Genomic DNA, 23,268 nt, shown 5'->3' on the forward strand with positions numbered 1-23,268 from the left:
AGCGTTCCAAAATTCTAGAAGTTCGCTCAATGTATAAATAGCATAGGAACAGCATACTCTATGTTAAGATAGAGCCATAGAGGTTTACAGCATGGAAACAGGCCCTTCAGCCTAACTTGTCCATGCCAACCTTTTTTTTAAAACCCCTCAGCTAATCCCAGTTGCCCACATTTGGCCTATATCCCTTTATACCCATTGTATCCATGTAACTATCTAAATGCTTTTTAAAAGACAAAAATTGTACCCGCCTCTCCTATCTCTGGCAGCTTGTTCCAGACACTCGCCACCCTCTGTGTGAAAAAAAATTGCCCCTCTGGACACTTCTGTAGCTCTCCCCTCTCACTTTAAATCTATGCCCTCTAGTTTTAGACTCCCCTGTCTTTGGGAAAAGATATTGACTACCTCGCTGACCTATGCCACTCATTATTTTGTAGACCTCTATAAGGTCACCCTTCAGTCTCCTACACTCCAGAGAAAAATGTCCCAGTCTATCCAGCCTCTCCTTATAACTCAATCCATCAAGTCCCAGTAACATCCTAGTAAATTTTTTCTGCACTCTTTCTAGTTTAATAATATCCTTTCTATAATACACAGTATTCCAAGTGTGACCGTACCAATGTCTTGTACAACTTCAACAAAATGTTCCAACTCCTGTATTCAACGTTCTGACCGATGAAACTAGCGTACCAAATGCCTTCTTCACCACTCTGTCCACCTGTGACTCCACTTTCAAGGAGCTATGAACATGTACCCCTAGATCTCTTTGTTCTGTAACTCTCCCCAACGTCCTACCATTAACTGAGTAAGTCCTGCCCTGGTTCAATCTACCAAAATGCATCACCTCGCATTTGTCTAAATTAAACCTCATCTACCATTCGTCAGTCTACTGGCCCAATTCATCAAAATCCCATTTCAGTTGGAGGTAACTTTCTTCGTTGTCCACTATGCCACCAATCTTGATGTAATCTGCAAACTTACTAACCATGCATCCTATATTTTCATCATTATATCATTAATATAAATGACAAATAACAGTGGATCCAGCACTGATCCCTGAGGCACACCATTGGTCACAGGCGTCCAGTTTGAAAAACAACTCCCTACAACCACAGATGTAGCAAAGGAGATGGTACTTCATAAAATTGTGTAACATTTGTTCGGAATTTTGTTCATAATTGATAAGTATTTTACATGACTTTGACTTGCACATAGAGCTGGCTGGCAGATCCACATGGAGGTCCTGAAGGAGAAGACAACATCCGTGGTATTTTAACAGAAGCCAAGAAAATTGCAGATCTTTGTGAGGACCCCAAAGAACGGGATGATATACTACGTTCGATTAATGAAATAGGAGCATTAACAGCCAAGCTGTCTGACTTGAGAAGGCAGTATGTATTGAAGAAATGGAGAACTGAAAGACTGACTGATAATCATTGAGTTTCTTTACTTGAATCTATCAAATCTTACGTATTCAGCATGAAACTCTCATTTCAACTCACAAATGTGTGTTCTAAATCAGGTCTTCAAAGTCACTATCATTTGTTTCTCTTTACAATCTTTAAACTCACTCCTAACATGTTCCCAGTGTTGACAGTTCTGCTTAATTTTTCAACTATTTCACCTATTACCACTCTTTGGATTTTGTTGAAATTACTGACCAGCACTTAGCTTTATTTACTCAAATGCTGTTTGGTTCATGTTTGGTGTAGAGTTGTGACCCTGTTTCCTGTGCTTTGCAGAGGTAAAGGTGACACACCAGAAGCACGTGCATTGGCGAAGCAAATTGCGACCACACTGCAGAATTTGCAGACCAAGACAAACCGAGCAGTGGCCAATAGTAGGCCGGTAAAAGCAGCAGTTAATTTGGAAGGCAAAATTGAGCAAGCCCAGCGCTGGATTGATAACCCTACAGTTGATGGACGGGGTGTGGGTGAGAACACTTGAAATTCATTTAAACACAATCAGTTTTACTTAATTCTTTTGAATTCTTGTGTATATTACCTTACACTCCTGTTCACATTGGGGAAATAAGAGGTAAAAGCAATTTTAGTTGTGTCATCTCCACCCTAATTGCTATTAGATTAATGTAATTCAAGGAGTTCAAAATAGTGCAACTTTGTACTTGCAATCAAGTATGGAATTCTTGCTTGACACTTAGACTAGAATTTTGAGTTCCACGAAGAACTCTTACATTACGAAACTCCATTGGCTGGTGAGCAACTGAACTTTGTGCAAGTTTTAGATGTGGAGTGTACATTGCAAAAATAACAGAGACTATTGTTGTTTTATACAGTGGGAATGAAAATATAAAGGGAAGTACTTCACGTTTTCTTCTTTCATCCACATTATAGGTATTTTTTAAAGCAGATTTTAAAAAACTATTGCCTGCTCATGTTTTCTACCAAGACCTATAATTTTTGGCTCATTGTAATCCTGTTGGATTGCTTGTTGATTTGAGACTTTCAATGTAATAAACAAACTAACAGCACTATTGGCTAAAAGCAAAACTGACTAAACACTATCCAGGAAGCAATTATAATCTAAACTACAGAAAAGATTCTCCCATTTAATACTTAAAATGACCAAAAGATCCTTTTGTGATTATACTTTACTCTGTCTCTTAAGTGGACAGTTTAGTCTCCTGGAACCAGGCCAAAGTTATTCTGCTGTCCTCACAGCTTGCTTCCTTTATCTTTTTCCAGCCAGGTAACTACCAATTCCATAACTGACATTTATGGTGAGGGTTCCCTTGGAGATTCTTCTGTCGAATCAAAGCTTGGCAAATCTCCCAGCCTTGTTTAAATCATCATGAACTTAGTCCTTTCAATCTGAGAATGAACTCCCACGCATATTCTGCATGGTGACTAATCGAGACTGCCCTCTCTCTTTCCCTTCTCTCCCCCTCACTCTCCAACCCTGATCCTACAATGTCTTCCTGTGGCTGTCCCGTCTCAAAGTCCATATTAGAACCATGGAAAAATTATAGCACAAAGAGGTTATTCAGCTCATGACATATGCGTTGGTTGAAGAATAAAAAGTAATAAAAACCAGCTGCCCATTCTAATTCCACCTTCCAGCACACGGTCCATTGCTGTTACAGAACTTTAGGTGCATATCCAAGTACTTTTTAAAGGAAATGAGAGTTTTTGTCTTCATCACGAAACCATGCAACAAATTCCAAACACCCATCACTCCTGGATGATGTTGATTTTTTTTTCATGTCCCTCTTTTCCTTTTACCAAATCACCTTAAATCTGCGCTCCTTGGTAACTCACTTCTCTGTAATTGACCATCCCTGTGGCAGTGTGAATCATCTCTGCCTTGAATCCAAGTTGAATTGCTAATTAGTTATCCTTTCAACTCCCGGTCCATTCTATATTGAAGTAACTTAAAGTAAAGTTCAATGTGCACTCGCATAGGAAGTCTTTCAAGCTGTGTGGGCCTCAACTTGTGTGAAATCATGTTTATGATGTCCCAGAGATGAATACTACATTTGTGTGGTAGCTCCTGGGCCCGGTTGAGTGGCAGTACTCTGCTTCACGCATCCTAGTCTACCTAACAGCAATGTGTAGTATGTGGTTCTGCTGTCCCAGGTAGTACCCACCAGCTTCCATATGAGGTTCACTCTTGCCTTGACCTTACTTTTATGTTCTCTAGATGTTACCGGTAATGTTATGATCCCTGTAGGGAAAAAGTACATGAAATTTACCAAATGACCTCTCGATGAAAAAAGACAACTTTTTGTGACACTTTGGAACCAATGCATACTAAACGTTAACTGACAAATGATACTTCAAATAAAGAAGTAAATTTCACTTCAAACAGTCGAATCAACAAAGATACATTTTTATGCAACAGTAAACATTCCTCTTCAGTATATATGACATTATGTAACTACACAGTTCCACGATATACTGTTATTTATTGAGGCAACGTAGGTCAGTTTTCACCTCAGTACTTATCAGCAAGGCACACATCTATAAACACACTTGCCTTCAATCCTGATGGTGTAGCTTTCCAGAGTAGGTTTTTGACAGGGTCCCACCTGGGAAACTGATAGCAAAGGTAAGAACCCATGAGATCCAAGGAAATTTGGCAAATTGGATCCAGAATTGACTGAATGGCAGGAAGTAGAGGACTATGGTTAAGCTTGTGTCCAGTGGGGTCCCACAGGAATGAATATTAGGACCCTTGCAGTTTGTGACTTATATAAATGATAAAGACTTGAATGTAGGAGGGTTGACCAATAAGTTCGTGGATGATAAGAAAATTGGTAGCGTGGTAAATAGTGAGAAGGATAGCCTGAGATTACAAGTGGACATAGACGGGCTGGTCAGATGGGCTGATCAATGGCACATGGATAAGTGTGAGGTGATGCACTTGGGCAGGACAAATGAGATAAGGGAATACATAATGAGTGGCAGAACCCTGGGAAGCACAGAGGATTAGATGGACTTGGTATGCATGCACACTGATCCCTTAAGGTAGCAGGACATGTGGATAATGTGGTTAAGAAAGCGTACGGTATACTTGCTTTTATTAGTTAAGGCACAGAGTTTAAGAGCAGTGAGGTTATATTGGAACTATATAAACTAGCAGTTACACCAAAGCTAGAATAATGTGTGCAGTTTTGGAATCCACATTATAGGAAGGATGTGATAGCATTGGAAAGGGTGCAGATGAGATTCACCAAGATGTTGCTGGACTGGAAAGTTCTGGTTATGAAGAGAGATTGGATTGGCTAGAGTTGTTTCCCTTGGAGTAGAGGGGACTGAGGGTACATGATTGAGCATATAAAATTATGAGGCACATAGAATGGACAGGAAGAATCCTTTCCCCTTGGGATCAATGACTATGGATCATAGATTTAAGCTAAGGGGCAGGAGGTTTGGAGGCAAAATGAAAATACTTTTCACCCAAAGGGTGGTGGAATTCTAGAACTCACTGCTTGAAAGGGTGGTGGAGACAGAGGCCTTCACTACATGAAGTATTTAGATGTGTATTTACGATGCCAAGACGTACAACGCTCTGGATTAAGTGCTGGAAAATGGGATTAGATTGGTAGGGTGGTTTGCCTTTGACTGGCGCAGATGTGATGGGCCGAAGGGCCTTTTTCTGTGTGATTCTATAACTGTTTATAAAACCTCACGTTCATTACACCACCCTGTGAGACTTGTAGACGTAACAGTTTACCCAGTGTAAGCATAGATGCTTTTGCCATTGTCTGCAGGTGTGAATATCATGCACCTTCTTCCCAGTAAAAGAACCTTGGCCGTCCTCTTTAACCAAGCTAACCAAAATTCTTGTTGAGAAGGCTTCAGAGCAGTTCACATGATTCCTATATTCCTCCATTTTCCCCGAAATTAAACAGTCAGCTCAAAACATTATAATATGAATTCTGTTTGTTTTTTCATTTTGGTTAGATATTTTCTCCCTTCCCATTTTCAGCTCATCATATTGTACACCTTCCTCCATTGAGAGGATATGCAAACTTGAATCAGTGATGTTTATTTCTAGCCACTGGAAGGTGAGCCTTGTTTCGCCACCAAGACGCTCCTGCTTTCCACTCAGCACTTCTCACAATTCTGTCTGCCTTTCAAAATGTCCGAAACTAATGATGTGCCACTATTTGGCCCTTTTACAATGTTCTATTTGATTTAATTGAAGGAGTTTTGTTTTTTCTGTTTAGGTCAGGCAGCTATCCGTGGACTTGTTGCTGAGGGACGTCGACTGGCAAATGCAATGATGGGACCTTATCGTCAGGAAATGACTGGAAAGTGTGACAAAGTAGAACAGCTGGCTGGACAACTTGCAGAGTTGGCAGCTCGGGGCGAAGGGGATAGTCCTCAGGCCAGAGCAATTGCTGCACAACTGCAGGACGCACTAAAAGTAAGAAAGCTTGAAATATTGTGGACCGTTCTGGCTCCCACACAATAGGAAAGATATAAAAGCATTGGAAAAAGTACAGAAGAGGTTTACGAGAATTGTTCCAAGGATGAAAAACTTAAGTTATGAGGATAGATTGGAGAGGTTGGGACTCTTCTCTGTGGAGAGAAGAAGGCTGAGAGGAGATTTGATAGAGATGCTCAAAATCATGATGGGCTGGACTGAGTAGATAGGGAGAAACTGTTCCTGCACATGAAAGAATCAAGAATGAGAGGGCATAGGTTTACAAAAGAAGCATGTGATGTGAGAAAAAATGTTTTCACCCAATGGTTGGGATTTGGAATGCACCTGTAAGCAGGTTCAGTTCAGGTATTTCAGAGGACATTAGATGATTACTTGGAAACAATGTGCAGGCATACAGGGGAAGGGGAAAGGGGAATGGCAGTAAGCCACAATGCAATCACGATGAGCCAAGTGGCTTCTTCCTGTCTGTAACAATTCTGTGATGTGGCTATTTTGATTTACTAAATGCAAAAGCAAAATACAATGGATATTGGAAATCTGAATCAAAGTGGGAAACGTGGAAGTACTCAGCAGACCTGATTGAATTAACTTTTCCGGTTGGTGACTTTTTGTCAAAATGGTTCTGATGGAAGGCATGACCAGAAACATTCACCTTGTTTCTGTCTCCACAGATGCTACCAGACAGTTGAGTATTTCCAAAATTATGTTTTAATCTGCTGAATCTATTTAATAGCACATTAAAGGAATTGATGTTATTCACCATGCCTTTCACAACATTTGTACCATGTAATAATTCTAGGCAGTTTTAACTGTAGCAGTGCTTGACCATGATCTTTGAGGTTCGTGTGAGTAAAGCTTTTAATAAATATATTTCCATTTATTCAATGGATGGACAAATCCTTATGTGGGGAGCATTCACCAAGTGCATAATAAAAATAAATACTTTCTGCATCAGAAGGCTAAAATTATCAGTCTGCAAACTGTCATTTCTGTATGCTGATCAACAGTGTAGAAATCCCATAATTGTGAAAGTTGATTTGCTTTTTACCTACTTTGAGTCAAGATAGCATAGGAATTAGGCTTTCCATTCAAACTGTAATTTGTTTTTTAAATTCAAGAAACAATCCTGAGAATTGCAATTTGCAGTAAAGAAATGCTTTTAAATTAAAATCTTACATTTCAGTCAAATACTGTTACAACCAACTATCTGTGTAAAGTGAATATTTTCCACTAGGTGGGGTACTATCTCTGTAATGATGAACAGTGCTTTCTTGGAATGAATCCTGAAATGCTTTAACTTTTAATAAGACAAGAACACAAGAAATAGGAGCAGGGGTAGACCATATGGTCTGTCAGGTCTGCTATGCCTTTTAGTACAATCGTGGCTGATCTTTGGGCTTTAGCTCCACTTTCCTATTCATTCCCCATACTCTGACATCTTGAGAGATGAAATATTTGTCTATCTCAATGTGATACCGTCACAAAGCCCATGGGGAATCATTGATCTCACTGTGGGGCTCACTGAGAATAAGTCCCCCTGGTAACATGGTAATGACTTACGCAGCTCATTACCTAAGCCTTCCCTCAATGTGGAATGCCATAAGCATAGACAAGGGTCATGGGTGGAGGGGGGACTCATAATGTTAAAATGGCAGCGTGGGCTCGTTGGGCCAAAGGGCCTGTTTCCTGTGCTGTGTTGTTCTTTGCTCTTTATAAGGCAGACCCAGGTTGCAGAATTGCAGTTCCTGGCTGGGATTAATAAACCATGGTTGCAGCTTTACTTGATGTTCTGTAAATAAATAATGTTCCTTTCAAGTCAGGTTTCCTGTGTTATTACACCCATCCTTAAGCATATTCAATAGTCGAACATCCACAACCCTTTGAGTTAAGTAATTTCCCCTCATCTAATTTCTAACTGATCTTTATCCGAAATTAAAACATTCCTCCATGTTTTAGATTCCCCGACGAGTGGTAACAATCTCTTAACATCCAAGCTATCAAACTCCTTCAGAATATTTTACTGTTCAACAAAATCATCTCTCATTCTTGTAAACGCGAGAAAATAGAACTAATTTGCTTAGTAGATAAGTTAAAAATGCATCATTTCACAGTGAACATATTTTAAGTAAAGCTTGAGCGTTATAGTGTCTGATAATTTTAATACACTATATGGGGAAACCGTTTATGAATGCATTGATTACTTAGGAAATGCAAGTTGCTATTGTTCTGTACAAATTATAATTGGTCAATTAGGGAGAAGAGTAGTTGGCATTAAGGAATGAACTTTCATGCTGAATGAAAGTTCTTTGCAAATTTAAGACGTATGTGTTTGTGAATTCTTCCTCCCTTTCACCTTCCTCTTTTTTGGGATGATCTAGTCTCCACTTAGCACCTCTAAACAGTAAAACATGCCAAAGGCCAATTTATGCTGAGGGGGTTGCAGGCATGAATATATATCCATGATTCAACAGAACAGGACAGTAGCTCAAAGCTTTTGCATTTGTCTGTTATAATGTATCCATTTTTATGTTTAGTGGAGGCCAGTTTCAAATGAAGAGCTTACAAAGTATGGTGCTGTTACATGAACCTGAATCCTACCACTCTGCCACTGTGCTTTGGTGCTGACTTTTAAGGCTGTCAGGCCATCTATTTTTCACCAACACCATCATTTTGAGGACTAGTTTATTCAGTGCTCAACAAATTTCAGTCTAGTCAAAACTGAAAATCTGTTTTTTCTGCAAACTACATTCTCTTTTCTGTGCTGATACCTTGTGTCCCAGCAAAATAACTTCAAGACCTTGCGACCTTTAAAAGGAAGTCTCATTTTACTTGATTGATATTCTCAAACAGTACATTCCTGCTGATGCATTTTCTGTTTTTCAAATAATTTAGTTTTCCTGTATTTTTGTCTGTCTCTGCCTCAAAAGACTATCTTTACAAATAAAACGTTTTTATGCATTATTGTTATTCTCTCAAGTTAATTTAGCTTGTGCTTGGTATTCACCTATTCCCATTGCAAAGTGCCATTAAAAAGTTAATTTACATGAGGCACATTAAGATGCTAGATTCCTTTTAGGCAAAATATGAATATTTCATCACCTTTATTCTCTCTTAGGACCTAAAGGGCAAAATGCAAGAAGTTATGACCCAGGAAGTATCTGATATCTTTAGCGACACTACCACTCCAATTAAGTTGCTAGCTGTAGCAGCCACAGCTCCTCGGGATGCACCAAATAGAGAAGAGGTAAGTGGGAACTCAAAAAGATGTGTTTGTTTAGAAGAATGGCAGAAACAAAGTGATTGATGGAAGAGCAGTCCCCAATTACTAAAGTATCAAATTAAATGAGGTATGAAGGAACTAAACCAGGTAGAGAATCTTACCTGTATGTTAATATTACCAGTTGCAAAGGAGGATTATTGAAGTGGTAAGTTAGTTTGTTTGCCAATGAGGATTGTATTGAAGCAACAATGCATGGCATTGTGGAGTGATAGGATATAATTTTCACTTTGCACCCTTGAGAAACTATATCGTTGAATTCTCGATCTTGGCCATGTTGCTGTTGGAAAGTAGAATTAAAGAGGTTTCTTCATGGAAGGAAAACTGTTCCCCTAGTATTTTGTATCCTTTGACAATTGTTTCACATCGCTTTAGACTGAACTATAGGTTCCCTTTCAAATTTTTTGGTTGCAATAATGCAATATTGTAGCAGATGAGAAATACAGAGGGCAAAAAGAGGCTGCTTTTCCCTCAAGTCAAATATTATGACCAACAGAATCTGTACATTTTGTATTCATGTCCAAGTAATGAGGAAAATCACATTTATTAAAGATACAACAATGTTGCTGTATTGGTAGGTGTTCGAGGAGAGGGCAGCTTATTTTGAGAACCATGCTGCCAAACTTGGTGCTACAGCAGAGAAAGCTGCTGCTGTTGGAGCTGCAAACAAAAGCACAGTAGAAGGCATACAGACAGCTGTGAAGTCTGCCCGAGAGTTAACACCACAGGTAGGTATTGTTAAACACTCAAAATCAGAAGCTATTAAAAAAATCTGTTCTGATAACCTCCCCCAACCTCTGCTCCAATTTTAGCAACCTGACTCTGCTATTCATTTTGATTTCAATTTTTATAAAACATGTCGCTGACTCTGATTCTGACTTCAATGTAGTTGAGTCACTGCTGACTGAGCAATGCAGAAGCATGGCCATTCTCTGCAAGGTGAGATATCCCATCAAGTGGAATGACTGGAAAATGGATCAGGCTTTTTAAATCAGTTGCATGTGGCATTAAGTTTATGTTAGAAATGTTTTTCAATTTAAACATTTTAGCTTCATCCCACAACTGCCAGCCACATACTTTTAGCCCTATATTCGTAACTTTGGAAGGGGTTATTGGCATTGTCTTTGCTGCCGCAATAGTCAACTTGCCCCCAAGTCTCTCTAAATGTGCAGTTTTGACCATTACTGAATTCCTTGTCCAGGTGGTTTCGGCTGCTCGCATCTTGTTGCGAAATCCTGGTAACCAGGCTGCCAATGAACATTTTGAAACCATGAAGAACCAGTGGATTGATAATGTTGAGAAAATGACTGGTGAGAAAATTTTTGAGTAGATGCACTGTCCTTTTGATTGAAACTGTGAACGTCCATTGTGTAACTTTTGCTCTGCTTTCTTGTGTCATTAGCTATTCTAAGTAGCAGCTCTACAAAAAGCTGTGCTTTGAGCTTGAAGCCTTCTTGGTCTGAGTTATAAGGAGAGGCTGGATGGGCTGGGACTTTTTCCTCTGTAGTGTAGAAGACTTGGGGGTGAACTTATATAGGTCTATAAAATAATGAGGGGCATAGTTCAGTTAAATAGTCAACAACTTTTCTAAAACTAGAGAGCATAGGTTTAAGGTGAGAGGGGAGAGTTACAAAAGGGTCCAGCAGGGCAATTTCTTCACACAGGCTGGTGAATGTCTGGAATGAGCTGCCAAAGGTCGTAGTAGAGGTGGGTATAATTTTGTCTTTTAAAAAACATTTGGACAGTTATGTGGGTAAGATTGGTATAGAGGGATATGGGCCAAACACGGGCAATTAGGACTTTTTTTTATACATTCGTGGGACATGGACATTGCTGGCTGACTAGCATTTTTGCCCATCCCTTGTTGCCCTGGAGGGCAGTTGAGAGTCAACCACATTGCTGTGGCTGTGGTGTCCCTGTAGGCCAGACAAGTAAGGACGGCAGATTTCTTTCCCTAAAGGACATTAATGAACCAGATGGGTTTTTCTGACAATTGACAATGATTTCATAGTCATCAGGTGCTTGTAATGAATTCAAGTTCCATCATCTGCTGTGGCAGAATTCGAACCCGGGTCCCCAGAACATTAGCTGAGTTTCTGAATTAGTAGTCTAGCGATAATACCACTAGGCCGCCACCTCCTCTAAATTGGGACAACCGTAGTGATTTTAAAAAAAGAGCAGCATGGACAAGTTGGTCGAAGGGCCTAATTTCATGCTGTAAACCTCTATGACTCTTTGACTATGACCTACACTTGTGAAAGAGTATGTTGGCAAGTGGCAACAATTTTAATTTTTGTACTTTGAAACATTATCCAATAGGAAGATCCTCAGAAACAAGCTAAACCACTATATCAAATTTAAGGCTGGGTTAATTGATCCTGCATTCTCAACAGGGAGCAGCACTTGGTAGAATAGCTGTTCGAAGAATCTGCATCAAGTATTTGTAATGCAATCTCTGACTGATGCTCCCTTTGACCATGGGTCTCCTATAAATTTACTGAAATTACCCATTCGTCTTCACTTGAAGAGAAATTGCTTCAAATACTTCTATTTCCATGTCTGCTTTGCAGAGAAAGTTAATATTTGCACAAAGCACTCCTTTCTCCATTGTTTGGAAGTTTTTTTCTACATTTTAAATAAATGGTTGTCAGGTGGGGATTGGAGTGATAATATCATCTCTTGCAGCATGGTCTGCAGCCACTTATTGCTAATCTTGCAGTAAAAATGCTGCTATAATTTTGTGGGATGACCTGTATTTCTGCTGTTAAGGATCACTTAAAACAGTTTACTTCATCTTTCTAAATTGAAGAATTGTGTCTACCTTGAGCATTTAATATTGAAAAATGGCAATCTAATGAACTGAATTGGCAGTGTTTAAAAAATAGATTCCTGGCATGCTTTGCAAATATTAATCCAACTATTCCCTCCCCACCACTCTCCTAACTCCCTGTAAAGGAGTTGTAGGCCTATGTACCTTGTGATTAATTTGGTACATGGACTGCGTACTCTCAAATACCTGCTATTGTTTGTGGGAGAGCAACTAATGATGATTTTGTTTTTATTTTTTTCTACTCCATGCTGCACTTCTGATATCAGAAAATGACACCTGCATCCCTCTACTACGTGATTCAGACGCCTGTTATTTCACTACAACTTAAGAAATTGTACAGGTCTTTAAATGTGCTTGATGTGGCTGCATTCTTCCATTTCTGTGTCAACGCGATATTCCAAATTTCCAGCTGTACATACTAGAAACTTCTGTCTTAAATAAGATGAGTTTTTGTAACAGCCTAAAATTCAGAATTATATTTGTTCCATTTCATGCAAGTAATTCTGGGTAATGATTGTCATATATTTGTATAGGTTTGGTGGATGAAGCTATTGATACCAGGTCTCTATTGGATGCCTCTGAGGAAGCCATCAAGAAAGATATAGACAAATGCAAGGTTGCCATGGCCAATGTACAACCTCAGATGCTGGTTGCTGGAGCAACAAGCATAGCACGTCGAGCAAACCGAATTCTTTTGGTTGCCAAGAGGGAGGTTGAAAACTCAGAAGACCCGAAATTCCGTGAATCAGTGAAGGCAGCATCTGATGATCTAAGCAAAACCATCTCTCCTATGGTAATGGATGCTAAAGCTGTAGCTGGGAACATTTCAGATCCTGGTAAGATGCACTGAGGATTCATTGCACAATTTTTACTTTCACTAGATTATTGAATGTGCCTGTTTCATGTATTGAGGATTGTCTGCTTGTATTATTCCTGATTTTATCTGTTATATCACACATGGTTTATTCTGATAGTATAGTTAACATTATTAATCCTAGTTAAGCGTACGAGAGCTGTTGCCCTCCAACAATGGAGCTAAGGACCTGATGTTGAGATGCTTAAGATAATTTTTTTTACTTCAGGCACTGGCTCACCTTAATTTCCTTCTCCCCACAATAATTTGACATCATTTTGTTGAATTTTGGTGGTGCTTTGCATCTCAATTTAACATTACAGAGCCAGTTAATCTCGTTTTTAGCAGTCACTAAAGTTTAATTTATCTAAATGACAGCCTACATTAGTGCTATTTTGCTTCCAAGGTTGATACATTTCAAGTTTGCTATGGCCTGGGAGCGAGGGTAGTTTGCTTTTTCGAGTTAAATGGAAGTGACTGAACTGAACAGTGAGGGGTGATCTGCTTTTTAAAAAAAAGTTTATTTGCCATGATTTTATTTGCAACAGATAGGACATTTTTGTACATAAACAAAGTTGCCACCTGTTTTGATTGAGGGCGTGTGTTTTTCTGGTTTTTGATCTTGTCAATTAAATCATGAAACCTTGCCTTCAGCTCATGTGTCTTTCAACAATGTTGGTTTATTTCAAGTATTTTGCCAGTTCACTTTGTTTGCTGATCTATGTTGCTTACCATAGGTTTGCAGAAGAGTTTCTTGGATTCAGGATATCGAATTTTAGGTGCTGTGGCTAAAGTTCGAGAAGCCTTCCAACCTCAGGAACCAGACTTTCCTCCTCCACCGCCTGATCTAGATCAGCTTCACGTATGTCTACATTTGACATTAGCGTAACTGTGGAGGATTGATGTTTTGTTTTTGCTGATGAAATAAATTATATTCTGGAAAAAACTGTCATCAGGACATTGGGAAAATAATATATATCCATAATTTAAACAATTAAATATTAGCAGAATTCTTAAATAGTCAGGAAAACTTTACTGCCTTCTTTGTTTCATATGAACTTACTAATTACACATGGTACCTGGAGTACTGCATACAGTTTTGGTCTCCTTAACAAGGATGTACTTGCTATCGAGATGTGCAATAGAGGTCCACAAGACTGATTCCTGGGATGGTGGAATTATCCTGTGAGTAAAGATTCAGGAGACAAGACATATAATCTCTAGAGTTTAGATTAATGAGATAAAATAATTGAAACATACAAAATTATTATAAGTCTGAACAAGATAGATGCAGGAATGATATTCCCCTTGGCTGGGTTGTCTGGGACCATGGGAACAGTCTCAGAATAAGAGGTAGGCCATTTAGTGCTGTGATGAGGAGGAATCTCCTCAATCAGGGTGATAAATCTGTGGTGTTCTTTTACCCAAGAGGGCACTGGGTGCCGTGTCATTGAGTATGTTCAATACGGAGATTGATAGATTTCTAGATAGTAAAGACATCAAAATCAAGGGTTATGGGGATAGTGTGAGGAAAATGGCTTTGACCAGCTGTGATCTAATTGAATGGTGGAATAGGCCGGAGAGGTAGAATGGCCTCCTCCACTTCTGTGTTCCTGTTGCACTTGGGCTAGACTTCTCTTTAATTAATGCTCTTAACTGATTGGGTTAAGTATGCCATTGTTTCATTGTATTTTATTCTAAATGTTGTGTAGCTGAACCCAAGTATGAAGGAAAGATAATTTGAAATTTAGTATGGGGCATTTTTTTGCAGTTCGGTTGATCGTTATAGGGAAGTTTCACAAGTTCTCCATTGCACATTATTAAACTAATGGTGAGGGAAAGGAGAAACCAATGTGCATCATGTGAACTTTTTTCCATTAAATAATATGCTTTCTTTTACTATGTGTATTTCATCAAAGATGTATAGCAACATCTATATATAATAATCCCCAATTATTATTCAATGGAGTGTTTTGGATTTGCTTAACATTGGAAGTTAAACTGCTTGCGAGTTTTGCTTATGTACTACTAAACATGATTAATTAAAAATACAAAGTTGGGACAGATTACAATACTGTGAAATTTTAGCATAAGATCATGATATTTATCTTGTAAAAGCATTCCTTTTCCTATGCTTCAAGTAATTAAAGAGTAGAGGCATTATGCTGAAGTTTTCTTTATATTAAGCTTTCAATGTGTGGTTTACAGCTGAATGATGAACCTGCTCCCCCTAAACCACCACTTCCTGAGGGTCAGGTTCCTCCACCAAGACCACCGCCTCCTGAGGAAAAAGATGAAGAATTCCCTGAAATGAAAGCAGGAGAAGTAGTGAACCAGCCTATGATGGAGTCTGCCAGGCAGTTGCACGATGAAGCTAGAAAATGGTCGAGTAAGGTAAGGGCTTGACTGACCTAAGGAAGCCAAAGGCAAACAAAGCTGTTTTAATATCTATAGATATCTATTTCTTGCATACGTGGCCTCATTTTAAGTTCCTGTCAGACCGAAACTGAAATCATTTCTAGTTGAATGAACTATTTCTGTGAGTGCATCTCGATTCAAAACACATGCTGATTTTATTTTTATCCTTCTAGAATTGTTTTAGGTATAAGCATATTATTACAATAAGGTTGTTTTGCAACCCATAGAACATTTTATTATTTTCATGGCTTATGACATTTAGAAAACTTCTGAAATGTCACTGCACACTGAAGTTACTGTTCAAACCTTGAATACTAATTTAAGCTAATCAATTAAACTAAGATTAGTTGTTCCTGCAATAAAATAGGTAAAAACAGTGCTTTCCATTGAAGACAAACATGCATTTTGAGTGATCCATTAATGCACTGCATGATTCTCAGCAAAGTGCACATCCGCATTTGCTAGACTCTCTAAACTCTAGTTGTTTGGAAGAAATAATTTTATCCGGGCAAGAACATGAAAATAGAAAAGAAAGAACTTGTTTGGCCCATCTTGCTTGAATCATTCCCCTTGAAAACTAGAGTGACACTGATGGGTTTCTTGCAGAAATGCAATACCAAACTGATGGAAGTGTTTTGATAGTAGTAAGCCACAATCAATCAGGGCAAATTAAATGGTGAATTATATTTTCAAAATAAATTGATGAACTTTAATAGCATAATTGTCTTGAGCTCATTTTCAGGCCCTGTTGTACTGCTCATTATCGCTGTGGGTGATATGACAGTTGTCTGATCTATAAAACAAGGCAGTGTTCTGTGCAACAAAGCAATCAACTCTGCTCACCACTTAACTAGATAGATTAATTACTGATTCTGTCTGCAACCCACCTGCGTGACTTGTTGATCTATTTGAAGGTATTTGCATCATTATCTGAACTTCGGTTATGCATCAGCAGATTTTTGGGTCTCTTGACAATCACTAATATTGCTATTTCTCCTTGAAGATTGTCAACATGCTGGATTGTAACCTAGATGAATAATTGCTCTAGCAACAGATGTGAATTTTATTCCTTCCCTTTATTCCAAAGATTATCCTGAAGCTGTACTGGAACAAATAACAGTTATTGAATAACTCATGTAACAATAATCTACAAAAAAATCTTCCCACTAGATACAACCCAGGTACAACTTGAGCAGCTGGTATTGACAGGTCTTAAGGAGATTGTGGCATAGTGGTAGCATCCCTGCCTCTGAACCAGGTCCTTGAGGTTCAGGTTCCACTCTGGGACTTGATGACCAATGGAAGGTGCATTCATAATATGGCCATCAAATGCCCATGGCAGGCAATAAGAGTGGGAGTGATTCCTGGTTGGCCATGCGATAGAAAGAATTGGAACCTCTACAGTCACATCCCATAGTTCTAGGCTACCCTATGCATGTAAAGACCATAAGACATAGGAGGAGAAGTAGGCCATTCAGCCCTTCAAAGCAGCTCCGCCATTCAATGAGATCATGCCTGATCTTATATGATAATCCTCAATTCCACTTTCTTGCCTTATCTCCATAACCTTTAATTCCCTTGCTGATTTAAAAAAATCTGCCTGTCTCAGCCTTGAACATACTTAACAACTCAGCTTCTATAGCCCTCTGCAGTATAGAATTCCACAGATTCACCACCCTCTAAAAGTAGAAACTCCTCCTCATTTCTGTCTTAAATGTGTGATGCCTTATCCTGAGATGATACCGTCTGATCTTAGACTCTCCACAAGGGGAAGCAACTTTTCACCACCTTTCAAATCCCCTGAGTATCCAAATTGTCTCATTAAGGTTACTTCCCATATTATTCTAAACTCAAGGTTCAACTTGCAGAGGTCTATGTTGCCATAGCAACTTGGATTCCTTTTGGCGAGTTGGTTGGATGGTTGGTGTGGATCAGATTGGTACAAACAGCAAGCGGTTTGATCCTCATTCCAGCTCGGGTAGATTTGGAACTTGTCTCCTTGCACTACCCATGGCAGAGATCATGGCACTTTAGGTCAGATTTGCCTTTGGGCATAGAACTCAACAAGAGAAATCACTTCTCCAGGGGTTTTCTGCTCTCCTGGTTCATTTTAAAATAGCATTTAGGATGGTGTCCTTTTTAATTGTGGTTACAACTTCAACTAGAAAAAAAGTTCAGTGATGTTCCAATGAACGATAACTTCCTGGGATCTGAGACTCCACTAATCTTTGAATGGCTCCAACAGCTGATCACTGTTTGAAATTCAACTTAATTCATATATTTTTGTAGCAATGAAATATTTACCACATGTCTCTATTTTTCCCTCGAACCACTCATTTATTTTACAAGGCAACATGGAAAGTGAAGCCTTTCCACTCCTCCATGTCTGTGGACAAGATTTAATCCTGATTCTCTGTAATTTCATTTGTCTTCCCTGTGAACTTTTGGGTATGCAAGTCCTTGTCATGGAAAACTGCTTTGATGGTATGTGTGTCAGTTGGGGTCACAACTCAATACTGTATGGTATTCATGCTGTCCTTAAATATCAACCAATTCTTTTTGCATATAGTTATCTCTTTATTAAATAAAATTGATGCTTCCATGCTGAATTGAGGGATTGTGTCCATATGTGGAAACACGGTAGAGCTCTGACAGTCTACAAGAACTGCACAAAATCACTTTGTAAGTTCTTGTAAATGCTTCTGTTGTAAGACCAAGACCCATCGTCAAACAAAATAAAGTTTCATTGTAGAAATAGTGGCACGGAAGAAATTGTTCAGATTGCTGTATCTGTCACTGCTAGTTACTTTCTACTACAGTTTTTTTCTCTTTTTCCTACGTCACGTTTATTTTAAAAGCTTGCTACCTTTTCCTTATTTTTCAGATTGAGTTTTTGGGATATACTCATCATTTTTAGGTACTAGACTTAGCTCAGAGATAGCATTCCCATTTGTGAATTACTAGAGTAGTGGTTCAAACTTCACTCCAAAGACACAGGAACATACAGTAGAATGACAGACGAGTTTGCTACTGAGGGAGTGCTGCATTGTTGAAGGTGCCATCGTTCAGAAATGATATTAAACCAAGGCTCTATCTGTATCAATATAAAGATCTAATGGCATTGCTCAAAGATGAATTGAGGATGTTTACATGATGTCCCAGCCAACATTTGTCCATCAACCACAATCAGTGGAAAGCAACTTACCTGTTATGTATTTGAGGTCGTGCTGCACACGTTAGCATTTACCATTCTCTGCTTTGCAACCGTAATTAAAATCAAAAATATCTTTCTTATCTCTGAAGCACTTTGAGATGATGAGATTACATCAAGGTGCTAAGTAAGTGCCTTCCTCCTGTTCTATGCAATTCTTTGCATAACCTTAAGTTAGTATCTCTAAGTGATAGCATTTGCAAAGCTAAGTAATTCATGAACCTTCATAAAACACTATTTCAGTTGAAGATGTGAACTGCTTTACTTTGGCAGCTTTTATGTCTGCTCCTGCTCAGAGGACTCCATTGATGTCATTTTGGCTACAATATATTTTTAATTTCTATCGCGTGAGTAGGAACTGATAGTAAATACAAAAAAAAACACATTATAGGTTTTGAAGCCTCTTTCACCCACCATATTCCCATTCTGCATACCTGTTATTTGACATAGTCTCAATGCTACTTCCTTTGGGTGGAGGAAAGGAAAGGGATTTGTGGGGGTCGGATGGGAACTGGTATTTCTTGCAATGAATGGGTCCATTTATACTATATTGAGGTATACTGGGAGGGCAATGTCTATGTCCTGACAGACTGATATCATGGATAGCAAAAATGTCCAATCATCTGTGTATCATGTGTGGCATGCTTGTGTCTCCTGCCTGAAAAATAGAATATTTCTGTTCTTTTCTAACTGATTTTTGTGTGAAAGGTACCTTTATTCAAAGAATGAATGTGACCTTGTCAGGTAGGTCATCTTTCCTTTTCTGTAATCTCACTTGAGGTTGGTGCGGTGGGGAGACAGTTGGTGCACAATACTCATCCAGCCAAAAAACAGGGTGAGGACTGATCAATGTATACAAATTTTAGGGGCTTTTATTGAGCCAGTAATTCAGGTGATGAACTTTTGAGTAGTAGTTTAAAGATTAATTATTTAATAAAAATTGTACTTGCAGTGCAGTATGGATTTCCCTCAATAAATTATTACAAAAACAGAAATGAACAATATTTAATTTCATCTAGAACTAACTGATATGCAAATTTAACTAATTTGGTGGCTGAATCTACCAGTTTTAACTACTAAAGTAGATCTGAATAGCTGAAGGAGGTGCTCGTAATCCAGATTTTGTTTTAGAAGTACTATTTTTCGTATTTAAAACAAATATAAATTAGAGACAGGGTTATTAAAATTGACAGTTTTTCTGCTTAGAAGCAGTTTAATGAATGTGTTCTAATTTGATAATATTGTGGTCAAATTATATTTTTTTGGCTTCTGAAAATGTTTCCTGCACATCTTCCTTACTATCTTCTTTGACCTTCTGCTCTGGTTGGACGATTCAGAAATATCCTAGAGTGATAGAGCTGCCTTGCCTTGTGTATCTGATTACCAGGCTAACAAATTAAGATCTTGCTAGCTGAGCAGCAAATCCGATAAAGCTTCCCATACACAGGATGGGGAAGAGCACATCTCATGATATGAAGTGAATGCTTTGCTACTGACGCTGTCTAAAATATGGGCATAAATCTCACCCTAATGATTGCTAATTTTCCCAGTTAGAGGTACAGACTCAGAATTTCCTTTCTTCACTGCACTCAACCATGCTTGTAGTAAGCGTTGGGTATATGGGTATTAGCTCTCATTTCCAGTCTCCAGATAATATCTCCTGGTAGCTTGCTGTGTCATGTCTAAGTTTCCTCATGGACTATGAAACAGATTATCTACTTTGGCTGTGGTTGAAAAGTCTAAATTGGGCAATTTACATTGTGCCAATACACTACCTTATATCTCTGGATGTCCAAGTCAATTACTTAACTAACTTATCACCAACAGCTAAAGCTATGTCCTCGAGATGCTTTGACAAAGAGGTACGTTTATTGTGTGGCTCACCTTCCATCAAGGGTACTGAGTGTTGGGTTAGTGTATCCACAGTCTACCCTTCCAACACGCAACCGTTTTTCCTACCATTTTGCAACAAGTTCATTTCTCTGCTTGATCCTGAGATGGAGCTGCAAGGTTGGCTAGAGGATATCATTTTTCTACATGCCTATGTTTTCTGAACCATGACAATGAAGTATTTGGATTCTTGTCATACGCTGCAAATCCATTGAGAGAAGTGGTATTTCAAAAACATTCAGATTACAGTTGGAAAGATGAAAAATCCTAATTCTTATGAAGTATGATTTTTTTGAAAATGTAGTCTTGGCTGGCTTATGAAAACTAATTATGAACCACTAGATAAAAAATTTTCCCACCTCGTCCTGTTGTTTTCCTGCTCTGTGGGTCCTTCCCTTGTTTTCTGTGTTGAAAATAGTTTTAATTCCAAATGGTGGAATGTTTAACTTTCTCATGAATAAGACTTTTTGCTTTTGAGATAAAGAGTACCCTAATTAAATTTATTTACTTAAATTGTATAGCTGGGATAATATATAGAGGTACCTGTATAAGTGCAATTTTTGTATTTAAACTTTGGTCAAATTCTCTCCTTCTGAACTGTTAAGAATATTGTAAGGAAAGGTCAAACTGCTACTCCCAGACCACGTTATTAACAGGGAACCTAGGTGGGTGTGGAGAAGACTGGCAGTGGACAATGAATCTGACAAGCCCAGGATACAGCAGTCCTCTTGGTTTACTGGCAGGGTTTCATTTAAATGCCACATGAATTTCCTGCTTGTGAAGTGGAAGCAGTTAGTAACGACAGGAAGGTACATCTTGGGATCGGGGGTGGGGGGGATGGATGGAGCAGCCCCTGATAGTCAGCACCCCATCATTCTAATTCTTTCTGTTACTGGGGTGCTGATGGAGGTGGGGTGATGACAGAGAAAATGACTGGGGCAGTCAATAGATCTCCTTGTTGAAGCATTAGAAGCGTATTCCTGATCCTCCTGATCTATAATGATGAGGAAAAGGAACAGATCTTGAACCTCTGATCTTTCTCCAAGGATCTTACAGCAAATTAAATTAAAATCACAGCACAGATGTCACCAGGATATGACTTTTCATTAGTTCAGCGCCTACCTATTCTTTGTGAAAGTCTAGTAGCCTAATGTAGGTTTATTCAAAACTAAAAGGCTGGGAATGGGGGCAAGTTGCTTGGTCTTTGTATTTTGACACTCATCCTCATGTTAGTGAATGGAAATGGGGTGTTCTGGTTTGTAATAATTGAGGCCAAGGTGCTTAGGTGAAAATTTTATCTTACTCACTGTTCAATTCTACCTAGTCTAGAGTTACTTTACTTCACCAATTAACAAAAGGCTTTTCACCCTTGGCTTAACACCTTTAATCTTTAATTTCATCAGGTTTGGCAACATCTGTGGAGAGAGAAACAGAGTTGATGTTTTGACTTCTTTGAAACTAGAGGAGGGATAGAAACATTATGGTCTTATGCAGTTTAATAAAGGGGAAGAGTCTGATAGTACAGAATGGAAGGTTATGGATAGGTTAGAGGGTGAGGGAGATTAAATAACAGATATATCATAGAACAAAAAACAAAAGGGGTGTTCTGCAAAGCGATCACCCAGTCTACATTTGGTCTTCCCACTGTAGAGGAGACTGCATTATGCACATTGAATACAGTGTACAAAATTGAAAAAACCTCTCCATGTACTCTGCAGCCATGACCCTGACCTTTCAGTTGCATGCATTTCAATTCACCATCTTGCTCTCATGCTCACATTTCTACCCCTAGCCTGATGCAGTATTCCAATGAAGCCTAATGCAAGCTTGAGGAATAGCATTTCATCTTCCGATTAGGCACTTCACTGTCTTTTCGACTTAATACAGAGTTCAATAACTCCAGATTATGAACCTTGTCCTCCATTTTGAATTTTTTTTTGTCAAGTTTCTGTGTGTTCTTTTCATGTTTTGTGTTCATACAGTGCTGTCCCTTATTCTGCTATTAACACTTTGGACTAATGCTTTGTTTCTTTATTATAACTCTTCCCACTCCCTTTGCCTTTTGTTTCATGACACCTTTGTCATTTAATTACTCCTGCCCCCTAGCCAATCCTAGGCTTTCCCTTCTCTCCCTAACTTTTCCCTGCTCTTTCAACAGCATAAAACTCATCACATTTTTACCCCTTTAGTTCCAAAGAAGAGTAATATTGGACCGAGACATTAATTCTGTGTCTCTCTCCACAAATGCTGCCAGACTTGCTGAGTTTTTCCAGCACTTTGCTATTGCAGATCTCTAGCATCTGCAATATTTTGCTTTAATCTTTCATTTTATCATTGTGTACTTAAAATATTAGCATCCTGTATATTACCAGTGATTGGCAATCCATTTGATCTTTTGAGTTTGTATAATAATATCTAGCTTCCCATTCCCTTCAACACATAATTCGGTGATGATTCCCAGTATAACACTCCCTTATCCCATCATTCTACTTCTTTCCAGCAACCAATTTTGTATGTTTTTCATTCAGTTCCTTGTGCTGTGCATGCAGTCACTGATCCTGCTTCACTTCATTGTATAACATAATTTTTTTTTTGTCTTTGTCCTGCTGTTTAGTTGTGCAAAAGGTCTAAAGCTGACTAAGTGAATGGGCAGGAAAACTTTTCAGCTCTTTTTTCTGTAAAAAAAAAAATCCCTTTCTCCTCTTTCCCTTGGGCATGATTCATCTGCTTCCATTAGTTGGCTGTAAGTTAAGTCACAAGCTCAAGATAGCCAAATGTTTTCCCTTCCTAATTTTCCTACACACATATATTGTGCTTTCCTTCCCTACAGAACAAGAAGATACCCAATTACTAAAATAATTCCGTTCATATTCTCTCTC

At 38.7% G+C, this 23,268-nt stretch overlaps 1 protein-coding gene across 2 annotated transcripts in view; it reads left to right on the forward strand.

The window, feature by feature from the left end:
• Positions 1-23,268, forward strand: part of LOC145360585 (vinculin) — a 120,856-nt gene that overhangs the window by 87,987 nt on the left and 9,601 nt on the right. For both annotated transcript variants that reach the window (XM_080215923.1, XM_080215924.1), the window contains exons 10-18: positions 1,213-1,388; positions 1,740-1,930; positions 5,690-5,889; positions 9,026-9,154; positions 9,766-9,915; positions 10,389-10,497; positions 12,551-12,853; positions 13,608-13,732; positions 15,079-15,264. In XM_080215923.1, the coding sequence (XP_080072049.1) occupies positions 1,213-1,388; positions 1,740-1,930; positions 5,690-5,889; positions 9,026-9,154; positions 9,766-9,915; positions 10,389-10,497; positions 12,551-12,853; positions 13,608-13,732; positions 15,079-15,264 (1,569 nt within the window). The remainder of the gene's footprint in view (positions 1-1,212; positions 1,389-1,739; positions 1,931-5,689; positions 5,890-9,025; positions 9,155-9,765; positions 9,916-10,388; positions 10,498-12,550; positions 12,854-13,607; positions 13,733-15,078; positions 15,265-23,268) is intronic.

The sequence above is a fragment of the Carcharhinus amblyrhynchos genome, chromosome 31, assembly GCF_965287045.1.
Source record: "Carcharhinus amblyrhynchos chromosome 31, sCarAmb.v2.hapA, whole genome shotgun sequence".
Classification (NCBI taxonomy): domain Eukaryota; kingdom Metazoa; phylum Chordata; class Chondrichthyes; order Carcharhiniformes; family Carcharhinidae; genus Carcharhinus; species Carcharhinus amblyrhynchos.